The sequence below is a fragment of the Peromyscus leucopus genome, chromosome 18 (genome assembly GCF_004664715.2).
Source record: "Peromyscus leucopus breed LL Stock chromosome 18, UCI_PerLeu_2.1, whole genome shotgun sequence".
Lineage (NCBI taxonomy): Eukaryota > Metazoa > Chordata > Mammalia > Rodentia > Cricetidae > Peromyscus > Peromyscus leucopus.
Window position 1 is genome coordinate 10,018,452 of NC_051078.1, and position 18,027 is coordinate 10,036,478.

At 44.2% G+C, this 18,027-nt stretch overlaps 1 protein-coding gene across 1 annotated transcript in view; it reads left to right on the plus strand.

Annotated features, from left to right (window-relative positions):
• The window catches only part of Hmga2 (high mobility group AT-hook 2), a 122,581-nt gene extending 104,988 nt beyond the window's left edge, over positions 1-17,593 (plus strand). The window contains exons 4-5 of the mRNA XM_037196735.1: positions 4,590-4,622; positions 17,407-17,593. Coding sequence (XP_037052630.1) covers positions 4,590-4,622; positions 17,407-17,454 — 81 coding nt within the window. The 3' untranslated portion in view covers positions 17,455-17,593. The remainder of the gene's footprint in view (positions 1-4,589; positions 4,623-17,406) is intronic.
• Positions 17,594-18,027: the final 434 nt, after the last annotated feature.

An 18,027-nucleotide genomic window follows, 5' to 3' on the forward strand; every position in this document is an offset into this window, starting at 1 on the left:
TGGAACCCACAGGGCAGAAGAGAGCCGACTCCCACAAGTTGTCCTCTGCCCTCACGTATATGGGATGGCACCCGTACATGTGTGTGTGTGAACCGAGACATGCAATAAATAAGTGTAAAAATAATTAAGGTAGTGAACAACTGAGTTAGACACCTTAATATTGACATCTAGACTCTACGTGCACCCACACGCGCATGGGCACACCTAGGTGAGCACAGACATCCCAGGAACACATACAAGAAGTTTAAATGAGAAGGTGTTTACGAAAGCACTGTGATAGGTGTCTTATCTCTCGTGGTGAATTCTAATTCTCCACGCATGGCCAGGCTGCACACCAGCCCTCTGCCATACAAGCCTACTGGGTGCACAGGCTCGCCAGCAACAGAACGGTTGGAATTGCCATTTACATGAACAACTGCTGTCTCTTCAGTGGAATCCATGCCTTTAAAACATCTCCCAGAGAGAAAGCGAAGAGCAGGTGACGTGGGGGCCCCTTCTTGACTACTGGCATCAGTACCTAAGAAGAGCTGACCTAGCAGGGCTTGGCCCAGCAGTGACTGCTGGAGAGCAGGGGGTGGAGGTGAGGTGTGTGTGTGTTGGGGGGGGGCTCCTGAGAGATACAAAGTCAACCTCTTCCTCCACCCCAGGTAGCTCAGGAAGCCCAGCCCTTTCTTCTGGGCTGGCTCGAGACTGAACTGCTTTGTATTGTTGGAAGTGAACGCGTCTCCTCATGAGATCAAGGGAAATTAATAAACTCAGGTTGTTTCAGTCTCAGGAATAAACTAGAGGACATTAACACTCCCATGCCTTAGTTTCCTGGTGAGAAAGTGAAAACATTGAGGTATATGCCTTCCCAGGCACGTGGGGGAACGTGTTAAAAATATACAGGATTTTCACCTTTCTGCAGGATACGCATGTGTAAAATATTAGGCGTCTTTTTTTCTTTTCAAGATTTATGAAAACATAATGTTGGCTGTGCTAGAGATTGATAAGCAGCGTTATCACTTGATCTTTACGAAGATGCAGCGGCCAAATGTGCTTGATGCCAAGAACCGTAAGAATCCTGCTTCCCCCTTCTCAACACTTAGTTCTGAGCTAAGAGATGCCTCAGGCGAGATAAGAGGCTTACAGTTTGTTGTGCAGGAAGCTTCCTGGCTGGCAGTTTGCTTCCTTTCTGTTTTTATGAATGGCAGTAGTATTATTATGATTTGGTCTGCGTTTTTTAGACCAAAGCCATTCATAAAAAAATAAAATAAAATAAAAACAAAACAAACAACAACAACAAAAACTTTCTGGGCACAGTCTGGAGCCATCGGGTGCCAGAGGCTGGGAAAACATCCCGGCAGCCTTAACCACAACCAGCATTGAACGCATTCAAGGGTCTGTTTGTTTGGTGGCCTGAGAAGGATGAAGTGTAGCTGGGAGAAGTTCTGTGACATGAACTAGGCCGGGAGCCAAGGCTGGCAGAGGTTCAGACACTGTCTTTCCCCTCACTGAAGTGTCAGGACCTAATTCATGGAAAATTGGGCGAGCTGGCAGCCCTTTCAGAGAGTTTCATTGAGACGCACTGTGCGGGGCTCGCATGAATGGAGCTCCCCAGCCAAAAAAAAGGAGGGGGCTGACGAGCAGTAGGAGCCAGACAGCCTGCAGGAATGTGTGTGGATTTGAAACGGTTTGGGAGTTAAAGTGTACAGGTGTCCTCGGCGGGGGAAACGAGGAAGGAGCAAGGCGGTTTCTTCTTAAAAAGTGACCTTTCGGAAATGAATACTCTCTCAGCACACACTTTGGAATCCTAAGAGGCATGAAGCCCTGTGATTCCTGGGTTCAAGTCTGCCTGGAAAAATAAAATCATCTCAAAACCTGGGCTTTGATGATGATGATGTTATCTCTACTGCTGTTCAAAGTCTTCCCCCCACCCCAGTAAAAATATCTTTTCCTCCCTTTTTTTTTAAAGTCTTTAATTTTTTTTTTAAAAAAATAATCCATCTGTAAAAAAAAATACTCTGCTAACTTTACATAATATTTTCAGTATCCAAGAAAACATCATTCCATTACAGACATTCTATATTCTGGATGAAGGGAGTTTAATTCACCTCTTATGTTTCTGAAGGGCTGTAGCAATTTCATTTCCTTCGCTTGAATCTCTGAATCAAGGTGGCTTAGTTATATTTGCAAACTTCAGGAATGTGTAAATGGAATTAATAGGGCTTATAATCAGACATAAACATGTTCTCAGAAAGCAATCTATTGAAGGGCCGGGACTTCCGATACACCTTTTGTACTGCTGAAGAATAATCATTTCTGGAACTTTGTTGGAAAATTAATTCAGGCTGCAGGAAGATCTCACTCAGAAGTTTCATTCAGAAGAGACATTGTCTACCAGGACAATGAAATGCACAGGTGGAGATAGGAAAATAAATCTTCATAAGACACCATCACAGAAGTGAATAGACTGTGCTGGGCATGGTGGCATGTGACCTTTAATCCCAGCACTCAGGAGGCAGAGGCAGGTGGATCTCTGTGAGATCGAGGCCAGCCCAGTCTACAAATTGAGTTCCAGGACAGCCAGGGCTACACAGAGAAACCCTGTCTCAAAAAACAAACAAACGAAGTGGATGGATCCATAGAACTGGGGACAATGTTCATAAACTGTAGATCTGATAAAGGATTATACCCAGAGCATAAAAGAACCTTGGGTCTTGTCTTAGCTAGGGATTTCTACTGTTGTGATGAAATATCATGGCCAAAAGCAAGTTGAGGAGGAAAGGCTTTATTTGCCTTACACTTCCACATCACGGTCCATCACGGCAGGAAGTCAGGACAGGAGCTTAAACGGGGCAAGACTCTGGAGGCAGGAGCTGATGCAGAGGCCATGGAGGAGTGCTTACTGGCTTGTTCATTATGGATTGCTCAGCCTGCTTTCTTACAGAATCCAGAGCCACCAGCCCAGGGATAAGCTTGACTTTAGGGAGACCTCCTCCTGCCCCAAGGTTTCCTCCTCTCAAATGACTGTATCCTGTGTCAAGTTGACATAAAACTAGCCAGCACAGGTCTCAATGCTGAAAGAAAAATGAATAACATTTTTTTTTAATGAGCAAAGCAGTAGAATACACATTTCTTTACAGAAGCTAAGTGGATGACTAGTAAGCACATGAAAAATGTTTCCTGTAATTAGGGGATAGAGAATTTCAATAGGAGCAATGGCATTTAACTTTCCACCCAGTTGGAAGTCTAGAATAAAAATGACAGACAGTAACAAGTGCTGGGACATATGTGGAAAAATTAGAACTCTCCTTCATCACTGGCGGGTCTGTAAGATAGCGTAACTGCTTTGGAAACCCATCTAGAAGCTGCTCAAATTGGGGCGGCTGGCAGAGGGTTGGGGAGCCTTGTCATTATCACTCAGCAATAGCACTCCTACGTTATCCACAGTGAACGAAAACATACCCACGCTGGAGTGTGTTTATGAATGCTCATAGGAGCCGTTCATAATAGCCAAGAGGTGGAAATAGCCAGAATAGACACCATCTAATGAACATCCAGAAAGGTAAAATGTGGTTGGTATGCATTTGGCAAACAAAGCAATTAACTGTTGATACTATAGTAGCTGCTTTCTCAGTTCTGTTACAAAAGACCCGAGAAAGGCAACTTAAGGGTAGCCTTGGGCTTACAATTCAAGGGGACTCAGTCCGTTGTGGTGGGAAACAGGGGTGCAGAAGCCTGAGGCAGGTAGTCAGAGAGATGAGCGTGGCTGCTCAACTTCTTCCTCCTTTTCATCCAGCCTGGGACCCAGACAACGGGATGGTGCTGCCCCTCTCAGGGTGGGTCCTCTCTCTTCCGTTAAACATTTCTTAGAAACTCGTTTGCAGACACACCCAGGCAGGGGTGTATTCCCATGGTTATTGTCAATGCAATTAAGATTAGCCATCTCAGATATTACCGAATGAATTACCCTCCTCATTTGGAAATTAAATTCGTCAATGAGAGGGGGCAGACACATGAGAAGACCTGAGGCATGATTCTTCCACTATGAAATGTCTGGAACAAGCCAATTAATGTAACAGAGGGTAGGTTGATAGTAAATTCAGCTTAGGAGGTTGCCGAGGACCTCCATGGGGAGCAGTCACAATGAGATACAAAGTTTCTTTTATGGACAATGAAAATGTTGTAAAATTAGGTTGTGATGCTGATCACGCACCTGCTGAATAGAGTAAAGATTCCTCTGAATTAGCCACCCTAAAAGAGTAAATTGAGTGGTTTGTAAGTTTTATCTTGGTAAAGAATTAGAAAAAATGTTAGGATGTTGGGGTTTTCCACTCTTCAAGTTTGATGGCATGCAGACTGAAAACTGAGTTTTTCTTATAGCAAATTTATTTCAATATGAGTACTAAAGAACATGTGTTCTCTCCCTCACAGTGGAGATTATGAATAAACACTCTTCAATGTAGATGAACTTTTTGAATATTTAATTTTCTCCTTTGCTTTGCAGATCCACACCCACACTTACAGCGTGAATACTTGGCTTTTTTTTTTTCCTCTGTATGTTTCCTTTTAAAATGTAACATTTTTCTTGTTTCTTTCTTCCTTAGCCACAACAAGTTGTTCAGAAGAAGCCTGCTCAGGTAAGGCATGATCCCTTACGATTTTTTTCTCCCCAAAGAATGCAAGTAAAATATGTACCAAAAAAGGTTTCCATGCCTTCAAATTAGCGTTTTCTCCTTTTGATGATGTCAGCATCCAAATGGTCTTGATCATTCATTATATCCTTCAGGATATAATATATATCAGTCAGGAATATATATAATCTGAGATTATTTATTAAGAAACCCAAACAGGGCCAGTGAGATGATTCAGTTGGTGAAGGCACTTGCTGCCATACGTAATGACCTGAGTTCAAGCCCGGAGTCTGCATGCTGGAAGGAGAGACAACTGTGGTCATTTTTTTTCCTCTGACCTCCACTCACACATCATGGTTTCGTGTGTTTGTGTGTGTGTGTGTGTGTGTGTGTGTGAGAGAGAGAGAGAGAGAGAGAGAGAGAGAGAGAGAGAGAGAGAGAGAGAGAACAGAAACAAAACATCAAAGGCCTCAATCTAAAAGAAACACAAGTAACATATAAAAAAACTATATCAGGGCTGTAAATAAGAAATTAATTTTATTATGTTTTATCAACTCTTTTTTGTTTGTTTTGTTTTTTGTTTGAGACAAGGTCTTTTTACATACTCCTGGCTGTCCTAGAACTCACTGTGTTGACCAGGCTGGCCTCAAACTCACAGAGATCCACCTGCCTTTTCCTCCCAAGTGCTGGGATGGAAGGTGTTAGCCACTGTGCCTGGCTTGCTTTACCAATTCTTTAAAAAAAAAAAAAATGTATTTTTTTATTATGTATACAGTATTCATCCTGCATGTATACCTGCAGGCCAGAAGAGGGCACCAGATCTCGTTACAGATGGCTGTGAGCCACCATGTGGTAGCTGGGAATTGAACTCAGAACCTTTGGAAGAGCAGCCAGTGCTCTTAACTGCTGAGCCATCTCCCCAGCCATTTTGTCAGTTCTTAAACACTAAATTTTGTCTTTTCCTCCTGACTGTCCACAATTCTTTGACTTGCCATAGGACTTACTAGTTGTAAATTACTCTTGATCTATGGCTGAAAACAGCAGACTGTTGAATTGTTCTGTAGTATCCTAAAACACCTGCAGTGAGGCTGACCAACTGGAAATTATGCCCATGTTTCACATTTCTGAACTCTCAGGTCTCACTTAAAAATGATAACTCTTGGCAATAGTAAATTAAAGTTCTTTTAGTCCATAAGCCTGGAGTTTCTTGTCCAAGCTACAGTGTGCGCATAAAAGCATGGAATTTGTATTTGTTGAAGAAATATATCTGGAAGAAAGTATCACTGACATATAAATTAATCGTCATTTCCAAGACTGTAAACTAAGAAAGTATAAGAACATACCCTGGGATGTAACTCAATGGTGGAGGCTTGCCTAGCATTCATGAGAACCTGTGTTCTGTTCTCAGCACCAAAAGCAAAACAAAAGAGGTCCTGCCATTTTCTTCCCTTGTGGACATGCAGGTAGAACCTAGTAAAGCGAGTCAGTAAGTAGTGTCATAAGTAGTGTGTCGTGAGTTCTTTGTAGACCTCTTTTGCGTAATTAAATATAGCTGTAGAAATGTTGGTTTTTCTAGAGAGCTTTCTCCTAAAACATCGCTTTGCTTGGAAAAAATACCATGCAGGCAGCCTTAACATAGGTACACCTCTCTAGAAATACTACTTGGGATAAGACTAAGGTTTTTGCCAAGCAGTGGTGGCATACGCCTTTGATCCCACCAATTTGGAGGCAGAGGCAGGTGGATCTCTGAGTTTGAGGCCAGCCTGGTCTACAAAGTGAGTTCCAGGACATCCAGGGCTACATAGAAAAACAAACAAGAAAAAAAAAATCTAAAGTTTTCAAATGCATATAAAGATACAGGCGAAGTGAATGAAAATAACTGCATGTATTACGAGTTTGATAAACGCAAAGCTGTACTAGGACAACAGTGAAAATCATTCACTTTGTTGTTCCCAGCATGGCATGGGCAGTACTAAAAATGTTCAGTGTTCTTAAGCAATACTTAACTAAACGAAATGTAAACAAACACTCAATATACTCTGATAACCTTTCATCCTCCATTGGGAAGAAAATCAAGAAAAAGTGAATGAACAGTGCTGTGTTTTTTAGTCAGAGGCGACTTTGGGGCTCAGCATTGCATCATGGTCTATAGATTAAGAACCCTATGTGGTTTGATAGCATTGATTCCAGCTGTCCTCTCGGTGTCATAGGGAAGACACACTGAATGAAAAGTAAGAACTGTGGGGTGGAGAGGGTCCTGTTGCAGCTGTGCTTAGAGAAGATTCGTACGCATAAAATACAAAGCCCCTCAACTCTGAGCTGGATGTGAACGTCTCTCTTTCAAATCCCGTGTTCCCTGGAAGTCCACTATGTGAGAGTCTCTACATCACGGGCATTGGCATAAGCTTCCTATCCAGACCATTGTTTTCCTAGAGAGCAAGTTGCTAAACACTTACCTGCAACCACTGGCCCCATACGTCATCCATTCTGCTGGCTTGGCTTGAAGACCTTTCTTTGCCCAAGTACTTTCTATGAACTCTCCGTGTTAGCCTAATGGGCAGCCAAGATGAGTGTAATTGGTGAAAAAAAGAAGAAAAAAAACAAAACAGAACACTGCAAGATGTTTGAACATTTGTTTCACGAGCAAATGGCCACAAAATGTCAGTGTCATGTGATCCATAGAGGATAAGATGAATGGGTGGAAAGTCATGGGTTATTAAGGGGATGGATTCCCTAAGAGCTGAACTTCATGGTTTTCTTTGATTTTGTTGTGGCCTGTCTAGTTACAGAAGGGAAAGTGGAGACACAGAAGGAGATGATGTAGGTAAAATAAATGGCTTGTAGGCTAGTAGAAAGGCACAAACATATGCATCACAGGTAGAAATCCTCAACAGCTCTGCAAACGATTGTAAATTGGGCTTTAAAACACCAAGGACCATATAAGTGAAATCACACACACACACACCCCGGGGAATCAGAAATCTGAAAGAAGCCATAAGAGAAGCAATGGCCGTCCCTGATCTGTCTGGCTGTTTTACAGACCTTGTTCCAAATGTTCCCTTTAAAGGAAAGGAGCTCAGACAGAATTAGGAGGGAAGAGAACACGCTTGTTGGACTGCCTAATTTACATTGTCTCGAGGCACAGTGATGAATTATGTAAACATGGGCATTACGTGGAAGTTTGCAGAGGATAATGTAAATTTTACAGAACAGCCGAAGACTCCCTTCCATCTGTTTCTTTCACAATTCCGTCCCAGAGGGCTTGTCCCCTGGCAGTCTGGATTGACTCGGACTCATAGCCTTTCTTCATCACTCAGGGCTACATTCAGGTCCTGCTCTGAGATGGTGGCAATCAGCAAGATTAAGTGTGTCACGTGTAAAGCAAAGAGACTGCCATGCATGTGACTAGAGTGCTTCCTTCTGGCCATCCCTGGACTTTGTCCTGTGTGTCCATCTAGAAAATGTGGCCCGATAACAATGACTCTTCCCTAATTCTCAAGAAAAGTGTGAGAAGTTCATAATATCAGGGAAGGGTAATATGTTCTAGCTTATTTTGGCTGCTAAGTTTTGCATATTTCAAGATTTAAATTTTCAAAAAAAAAATTTAGAGGTTTTTATTCATTTAAAATGGTCCCCCTTTCCCCTAATGCTTCCATTAAAAGTTTTTTAAATGATTTTTTTTTAATTGGGGGAAATTGTCAATTGCTAAATCCTACTCTTAAGATGAAAATCATCAGGATCACCTCCACTGTATATATGTCGCATGAATGCTGAGTTACAGAGGCTCTGTGATAAAGAATGTTTGCACTCCTCTGGGATAAAAAGCATCAAAAGGTCACTCTGAGGGTGCAAATTCAGCATGATGCTGTCTCAGCATATGTGTTTGTATTTATAAGCATGCGTGTTTATAAAAAATTAAGGCAAGCTCTGCAAGGGAGGGATTGAGTTTGGAGAATGCACCAGGTGCCATGAATCACAAACTGCAAGTCTTTCCCATAATTCTTATGGGCAGGAACTCATCCCCGCGGGTCTAAGGGGGAAGACATTTGCAGTGTTCACATTGACTCTCTTTAAATTCCCAAACTGCAGAAAACAAGGCTTCCTAGAAATGTTACTTTGTATTTTAAAGTAATAAAGTAGGCAGTAGATAGATAGATAGAAACTAGCTAATTAGAAATTAGCGAATTCTTCAGCAAACTGAGGTAAATCCTCAACAACATAGTTAAAAAGTTAGTTTTAGAAGGAGTGATAGACTTTTCTTTCAAGTTATTAATATCGAATGAAGGAACTTTTTTTCTCGGGTTTCTATCTTTAACCCTACCTTCTGAAAATGTTCCACTAGCTTCTCCATGTCTGATAGTTTCTCCAAGTTCCCATTTTAACATGTCCAGTGGAGATTAGGCATGGCCCCCTATATATAATTCAGACGCTTTGCTCATCTAAGGGAAAACAAGCTTTTGTTTGTTTGTTTTTGTTTAATTCTTACAACATTCCATCATTCAGCGCACATTGTACATTTATAAGCTTTCCATGAGCTGTTAAAACAGGAAAAAATTCTTTTTGAATTGAAAACCAGTCGTTTTCTGAAAGAACAGAAACAAAACATTCCACTGCAAAATAGATTTCTTACCTGCAAATATCTTCTGTGTGAGGTGTGCCCCTGGGCAACAGAATCTCCAAAAACCTGTTTTCACGTGGTACTCACCCCCTCCAAGATGTTGAATGTTTTTACAGCAACTTCAAGGGCAGTTTTAAGGATGTTTATATTGCAGACAACCTAAACATTGTTTGGAGCAAAATGAGAGATTTCATTTGGGGACAGGCAAGTTGATGAATTACAGCCAGTATATTCATCTCAAAGAAGGCATTTTTACTGGGCGCTTTTAGTCTAGACGCACAAAGGACGGAGGATGGAGAGAGAGAAGAGAGCATTCTCACTCCAACACTCACCTTTTACATGGTACCTTGGCCAAAATGCAGTAAATAGTTCATAATAAATCAGACTTACAGTCACCAGTCGGCTCACTCCGGAGCCTGTGATTTATGCACCAAAGCCATAAAGGGTACTGATTGATTTATTTCCCTGCTTACATTCTTCCAAGCTGGTAAAACATTTTGTGGGCCAATAAATGTTTGGTACCAAGTGGCAAACACGAATGATTCCATCCAAGACTTCCTTGAGTGTCAATGTCTTGTTGTATAAAAAAGGCTTTCTGATTTCACCTCTGACCTGACCCCTTGGCACTGTAGAGGTCAAGGGAGAAGGAGAGAGGAAAGTCGAAAGCAGTGTTTTGCGCAGCTCAAGGGCACATCAGCAGCAGGCGAGGCAGAGAGCGGAGGAAGCTCGGAGAAAAGATCAGGACCCTTAACCCTAAACAGATGCCGTAATTAGCTTAGCTGACTGTCCTAATAAGGCAGCATTGGCCAGGTGAGACCAGCTGCCTCTTGTCCAGGATTGGCTACAGAGATACTGTAGCTCCTCACAGAGGCCAGAGGACAGTGGACTTGACACATTTGCTGTTAATTTTGTTGCTGTTATTGTTGTTGGTTTATGTATTTATTTATTTAAGTTCAACTTCTTAGCGGTGTGACTCAGCCTACCCGTGAAAGCACAGCGCTGCCTGCTCCTCCTGTTCCCATCCCAGACAGCCGGCCATGCCTTTGCGTTTTGATGTAGGCTGGATGAAATCCAAGTATTTATCACATATCTAAATTATCTTCCACACTTGCCAACCCACACTAAATATAGAAGAAATAGTAATGAGCCTTCAATCCCAGTCTTTCTAAGCAAGTCCTCCATGATAGAATAGGATGGGTTTCAGGCAGGCTGAATCTTCAAATGTCTGCTGAAAAATAACTACTTGTTAATCTACTCTGATTATGGCTATTTTTAGTGTTATTCAAAAGTCAAAACTCAGAGCAGGGCTGGAGACAGGCATCACCGGTTAAATTGCTTGCCACGCAGATGTCAGGACCAGAGTCCAGATCCCAGGACTCATGTAAATACCCAGTGGGCATTGTAGCATGCTGGAAATTGCAGCCTCAGAAGGCAGAGGGCTTAGCAGATTCTACAGCAAGCAGGTTAGTGAAGACCCATCTCGACAAGACATCAACCTCTAGCCTCCAACGCATGTGCATACTTATGCACTCAAGGGTGCGCACACACATACTCACATGCTTGCAAACATGCGGGAGCACACACACAAAGTGTACCAAGCATGCACACAAAAGGAGGGGGTGGGGCTGGAGAGGTGGTTCAGCAGTTAAAAGCACTGGCTGCTCTTCCAGAGAGGTCCTGAGTTCAATTCCCAGCACCCACATGGTGGCTCACAACCATCTATAATAGGATCTGATGCTCTCTTTGGACAGGCAGGTATACCTACAGAGCACTCAGACATAAAATATAAATAAAAATTTAAAAAATAATCTCAAAAAATGGAAAGAGAAAAAACTCAGGTGTAGCTTAAGTTTTCCTGCCTGGCCCACAGTCAGGACAAATCTTTGTCACCCGCCAGTCCCACAGCCGCTCAGACCCAACCAAGTAAACACAGAGACTTATATTGCTTACAAACTGTATGGCCGAGGCAGGCTTCTTGCTAACTGTTCTTATATCTTAAATTAGTCCATTTCTACAAATCTCTACCTTGCCACCTGGCTTGTGGCTTACCGGTACTTTACATCTTCCTTGTCCTGGCGGCTGCTGCAGGCAGTGACTCCTTCTGCCTTCCTGTTCTTTCTTTTCTCTTCTCTGTTAGTCCCGCCTATACTTCCTACCTAGCCACGGCCAATCAGGATTTATTTACTGACCAATCAGAGCAACTTGACAGCACAGCCAAGTGCAGACCATCTCAAACACCTGCACTCAGGCCCGTGGTCCTAATCATCCTCTATGCGGACCTGCTGGGTAAAGCCACAAGGAACCCAAAAACAGGCTCCTACAGCACATACAGAACATCCCACAGCACTCAGGATAATAAAAAAAATATTGGTACAGTTTTCATTAAGGTTCTGGAAAGTTCTGTTGCTTAACAATAAAACACAGTTTTATACAAAGAAATTGAAGGGAAAGAAAGGGTTTCTCCTGGCTTGTGCCACCAATGAACAAGTCTGCACTCATCCAAAGAGTGGACTTCACCAGAACCATATTTTAAAGTTACTTTGCATTAAAAATGGGAATATGGGTGATTTTGGAAGTTTTTCCGGAATGCTTTCCGTCACACATGAATCCTTCTGTTACATCTTCAGTTACTTTTCATATACGAGGTTCCTGTCCTAAGAACGGGAAAACTGGCAGAATCCATGCCTCAGAAATGATGGCTTCTGAAATGTGTGAGTGGTTTGTACTATTGTACAAAATTTGTACTGTTTTCACTATTGAAAAATGTGAGTTCCATTTCAAGACTTTTTTAACTATCCCAGAGACATTCTTGTTATCCCAGGGACCAGTGCTATATCTTTTGCAAGACTTTCCATGGCAGAAATATGTCAAGACAAACATTAGTGCATTTTATGCCTGGCCTCATGGAGCAGGCCTGTAATTCCATGAGAATGAAGTGGGCCTGCCTGGGCTACAGACCAGCCCAGTCAACTTAGCAATGCCTTCTCTCAAAATAAGCAATGAATGAGAATACAGTGCAGCGCCCTAAACAGGAGACTTATCTTTTAAGAACTTAGGACATCTTCTTCTTTTCTTGATGGCGAATTATTTAACAACATTTTTTCTTTCCTCTCAATACACTATTATTATTTAATCATACATATAGAGGCAAACACAGAATAGGTGACTAGGTTAATAATCCACATTCTCCATGCCCATCCAGCAGGGTGTTTACCCATATGCTCGGCACACTTTCGTCAGAGAACCATACAGAGCCACAAGATGGGTATTGGCCTTCCTGGTCTTCCTCAATGAAAATAAGACACTGATTACATGACCTCCTAGTGCCATGGTTGGTGTCCGTGGTCAGTGACATCTAAGATCAGCCATCTTGGCCGAGCGGTGGTGGCGCACGCCTTTAACCCCAGCACTCAAGAGGCAGCGCCAGGCGGATCTCTGTGAGTTCAAGGCCAGCCTGGGCTACCAAGTGAGTTCCAGGACAGGCTCCAAACAACACAGAAAAACCCTGTCTCAAACAAAACAAAACACAACAAAACAACAACAACAATAACAAAAAATAACAGCCTTCTTTATATGAAACATGCCCATGTAAGACCTCAAAAGCAACGTCACTGAGTGGAAGGTGGCACACACTAGTGGCCCTAATAGTTACATATTATTAAATACATGTAGCCCTAACAAAGAGCCTTGTCTTGCTCTAAACAGCTCAGCTTTGCCAAATCTCCGTTTTGAAAGACATATTCCTGCCACTGTGCTCACCAGGTTACATGGGTTATGTTGTGCTCACCAGGTTACATGGGTTATGTGGCACTCACCAGGTTACATGGTTTATGTTGTGCTCACCAGGTTACGTGGTTTATGTTGTGCTCACCAGGTTACATGGGTCATGTTACATTTCACATGGTTTTTGAAAATCTGCTGCCAAACGTTCCTAGTTGGAGGAAACAGTCATTTTTCATGAAGTCACACAATCTCAGTCCATTTTGATTCCAACTATAGGGCAGAAGAAGGAAAAAAAAATGATAGAAAAACTTGAACGTACAGTCTTGTGGATCCTTCAGATAAAACTGACAAGATGAGGTGCCTGCTCTTTGAGGCTCGGGAGGACCCTTTACCTCTCTTCTGAGAAGACGGGCCTCAAATATGTATGAATTCCAACAGTGTGTCTGGGAATGTCATTTCACTGTAGTGACCCTTCAACCCTCTGTGGGCTGGCTGGTGACAGAGCTTGGCTGACAGAAGCACTTCTGATCTGTAGCATCGGGTGATGAAACCCTGGCAGAATTCTTTGCGATTCAGGCAAAAACACACGAAGGATTATAAGAGCCTGCGTGAACTCCTGTGATTTTTGCCCTCCTTACCACAAATATCACTTTGCCAGAAGTTCTCCTCCACTACAGACCTGCTATTTACTCTTCCTCCAAAAATTAAGCCCCAGGTTCTATTCTTAACTAAACTCCTTGTAGTCCACATCCTTGCCTGTACCACTAACCGCCAAGAATTAACGCTGGGTACCAGGCTAACCTCCTTCCTGCTTTTGTAACCACTTCAAGTATACCCAAAGACACAACCATGATGTTGAGCCAACTTGACGGAACAATAGATGCAAGCTGCGTCCTAGGGATTTTTATCTGCAAAGCTTTCAAAGCAATGCCCGAGCTCCGCAGGAACGAAAGAAAAACCAAGGCAAAAATGAGAGCCATTTTCCGAGAGGTATGACAAATGTGTAGTTCTCTAACTCTACCCACCCCCTTTCCTCCCTCCCATCAGTTTCCTGCTGGAAACACATTTCACCCAGCTTGGTGTATCCTTGGTTGTCTTCCTAAGTAGCTGTGTGAATAGCAGGGATGCGTTCCGTGTTCGAGGGAGGTAGTGAGGGTTGCCCATCAAAATGTCCCTCTGCGACTCTGCTCTGAAGTCCTTTGAGCATAACATCCCCGAAGCCCCATTCTGAACAGGTAGTCCTTCTTTGACCAGAGTGCTACTGTTTGGTTTTCCCACTCACCAGCCAGCCCCTAATAGGCTGTGTGCAACTCAGTATTTCTATCTCTTTAGTCCTTTGCATGGCGAGTTAAATCCCTCGCAGTTCCTCGGGCAATGTGTTGCCAAATGTGAAGCCCATCTTTAAGGTATACATCCGGGGGTTACAAGCTGTGGTCCACAGTCCGCGGCCGTGTCTGCGAAGTTACTAAAGAGGACTGAGCCTGGAGGTTGATGGGAATTTTCTCTGTGGTTGGTGGTGATAGGCTTCCTTTGGGGACATCAGAGATGACTGCTTATCCCAGAATACCTCTTTTTTTTTTTTTTTTTTTTTTTTTCCTGTTCTTTGCATGGCACGGGATCCCTGGGTGCAGTTTAGTGAGCGTAGGACTCGAGTCAGTTTTTCCAAAGGTATCTTTGTACCCGTCAGGAGGGCAGCCGCATAGAGAGCAAAAGGCCAGGCCTCTCGAGAGATGAGAACTGAGGCTGGTAGAGTTGGGAAGTACCACCCACGCTGCCAGGGTCAGCCTCTTGACACCTTGGCCTTGTTTTGGAGGGAGGCCCGCCGAGGCTGTGCCAAGAAAGAAGCTCTCCCCTAAGCCTTATGAGAAGCCCACGGTGCTGAACATGTGAGAGCCACATTGCCACCCCACATTTAGCGGAGCGAGACTTCCCACCCTGACATCCTCATTAAGTTCCCAGTCCTCATTGATAGCTACCAGCCAAAGAATTTCAAGGTCAGAGGAAAGGCACATAAATAAAACTACTCCTACTCGGCATGTTGTGTTAAGAAATGTTAAGTAAGAGAAACAAGGGGCCATCCTTTGGGGCTGAGTTGTGTCTAAGGGGTTTGGCTATCAGGATTTGCGGGCACTCCCATCAAACAAGGCTCCTGGGAACATTCTATGAAGCCGATCACATTCCATTTAGCGGAAGGTCTCGGCAGGTTCGCGGCCTGAGAAATCCTATTTCATTCCCGATCCTCGGGTGAGCAGATAAAAGAATATCAAGCTCATAGAAATAGAAGAGCCATAGCTCAGTCCGTGGGGGTGGGGGGGGTTGTTTCATCCTGTAAATCTGCTCCCTGGGAGAGGATGGAGTAAACCATGCCCACCCGCTCCAAGGGAGCAACCTAAAATGAGTCCACACCTCGTGTTATAAGAAGTGAGTCCTCTGGAGAGGACAAAAAAGGTATCTGCCAAACAGTTTAGTGACTTTCTGGAATTTAACTATTAAGTGAAAAAAAACAGGGTCACGGGGCAGCTGATCCCGGGCTTGTCTCTATATGCCGTCTGCCCGTGGCTTTGATCCTGCTACATCCTCCTTGCTAACCAGGACTCCACAGAGAATCTCGGGGTCATGGCCTGTTGCCTCGTCAAGATGTGAAGCCCGCAGTTGGGCGGCCTGGGCGGGAGAAGGGAGGTAGCGCCATGCGTTCCACATTTCCCACAAAACCAAAAGCAGACTAAACAAAACCGGTGTGAACTCCCGTGACTGGATGCTGCCTGCCTTGATTCTCTGTTTTAAGCTGTAATCCATTCGTTTGAATGTGTTGTTTATTCCCTGGATTTACAGCTCTCTCGGTCTTTTTTTTTTTGGGGGGGGGGGGGAGATGGAATGTTTGAAACCTTTTTTGACTTACAAGAAGCGGTGTCTCAGTGGGGATAAAAAAAGAATAGGATAAAGATTCCATGGCCGTGTGCATGCGTGTGTGCACATTCACGGGAGGGCATGAGCAGCGAGCCCCGAGTTGTGGGGGCTGCTTCCCCTGCCATTTGCGAAGCAGCAGCAGCGTCACACATGGTAACATTTAGGAGCCCCTTCACAGATGAAGTGTTTCAGACACTCATGAATGGACGTTTGGTCACCGCGCAGCACAGACAAGCTCGAAGGCATGCCCCCACTGCGTGGTATTCTGTAGTGACCTGGGGAAGGAAGAGAGGTATAAATTCTGTCAGTGAGCCACCCAGACCAAAATGAAGCCGTGTGGAAAACCAAATCTATTAAAGCAGGAAGGCGGCTGTCTAAGCTTGTTGTAAGCTGGCCGTTCCTAAATGGGGCTCCCTTGGCTGCCGGGAGTAAATGTTTACCTCTCCTCCGGGATCTCTTTCACGTGCTGTCTTTTGGAGCCGGCCGGCAGCATTTGATAAAAATCAACCTCCCTCGAATGACACTTTTTATCGGAACTGTTTATTGTCTCCGCTTTACCACCCATGTCCTGAAAGGTGCTGCAGGTTTGTTAAATAAGCAAACGTTAAAAGGACTTTGTAGCTCACACCGGCTTGCAGAACCCCAACAAATTCCAGAGCCACAAGGAATGAAGGGGGAAGAGGGGGGAGGGGAGGAGGAAATGGATTTATATGGAGAGGCCCTGGAAAAAAAAAACATATATATTAGGTTTTCTCTGCTTGGCTGGCGCACCATTAACTGTTTGCCTGATGTTGACGGATTTAGTATTGAGATTGAGCAGTTATGTCAAGCTTTGCTCCTTGTCTCAAAATGGGCTTTAATAAATGTAAGAATGAGGAAACGGCTCTCAGATGCCACACACTCCGGGTGGGTCTGCTCTTGCCCTCCCACTGACTCTGCAGAGGAGTCCTACACCAGTCCCCAAACTGCAGCTTTGACCCAAACCTGCCCCCCCCCCCCCCCAACCATTGCTGCGGAAACTTGGGTATGTCCCACATCTACATCCTGGGCTTTCTTGCAAACACCAAAACAGTACCAGCTACCACCATTCCAGGTATCTGGCCTGGCGGGTGGGTTCACATTCCTTAACATTGTTCTTAAGACTAGTTGTGCCAGGTTTTTTTAAACCAATGACTGGCATGCTGTCAGAAAAAAAAAAAAAAAATCTCTTATTTCTTAGTGAGTAAAGCTACCGGGGATCCCACATCCACATTCTCCGGAGGGCAAACAATTGAATTTGCTGACCAGCAACCGTGATGCCTTAAGTCAACAGTGCCTTAAGGCAGCCCTGGGAAAAGACAACCCTTTGAGTCCTCAATGACTCGGGTCAGGAGCTTGGGAAATGAGGGCGGGGAGTGTCCCAGCCATCTTCTAGTTGAGCAAGCTCAGCTTTTGCATGGCGGAGGCAGCCAGCTCGGTGGCGGCGAAGGATGGCGCCCAGGAAGAGCAGAGCGTGCGCGCGCCCAGAACGAGGCCTAACCCACCTGCCCTCTTGTGTTTCAGGAGGAGACCGAAGAGACATCCTCGCAAGAGTCTGCCGAGGAGGATTAGGGGGCACCGACATTTGATTTCTACCTCAGCATCAGTTGGATCTTTCGAAGGGAGAAGACATCGCAGTGACCACTTACTACTCTCTACTGCCACGGTCTTTCCACTTTCTGCGGGGTGGGGCAGGGGCGGGGCGGGCGAGGGGCGGGGGGCGGGGCGGGCGAAATCACATAACCTTGAGAAGGACTATATTAATCACTTCCTTTGTAATCCCTTCACAGTCCCAGGTTTAGTGAAAAAAAAAAAAAACAACTGCTGTAAACACGGGGGACACAGTTTAACAATGCAACTTTTAATGACTGTTTTCTTTTTCCTTAACCTACTAATAGTGTGTGGATCTGATAAGCACGGGTGGCTGGCTGAGGAAAACTCTGTGCTGGGCTTAATCGGTCACTGCATTCAAACCCTAACAGGTCACTCTAGTGACCAGGGGCATTCGTATAAGACAAGCATCGTATGTGACTCTGTGCGGGTCCCCTCAGATGCCACCCTACCCCGATCATAGTGAGTCTTCTGCTTAGGACACCAAAGATAAGTAGATACTACTCTCCTTTGTGTATAATCCTGTAGACACTT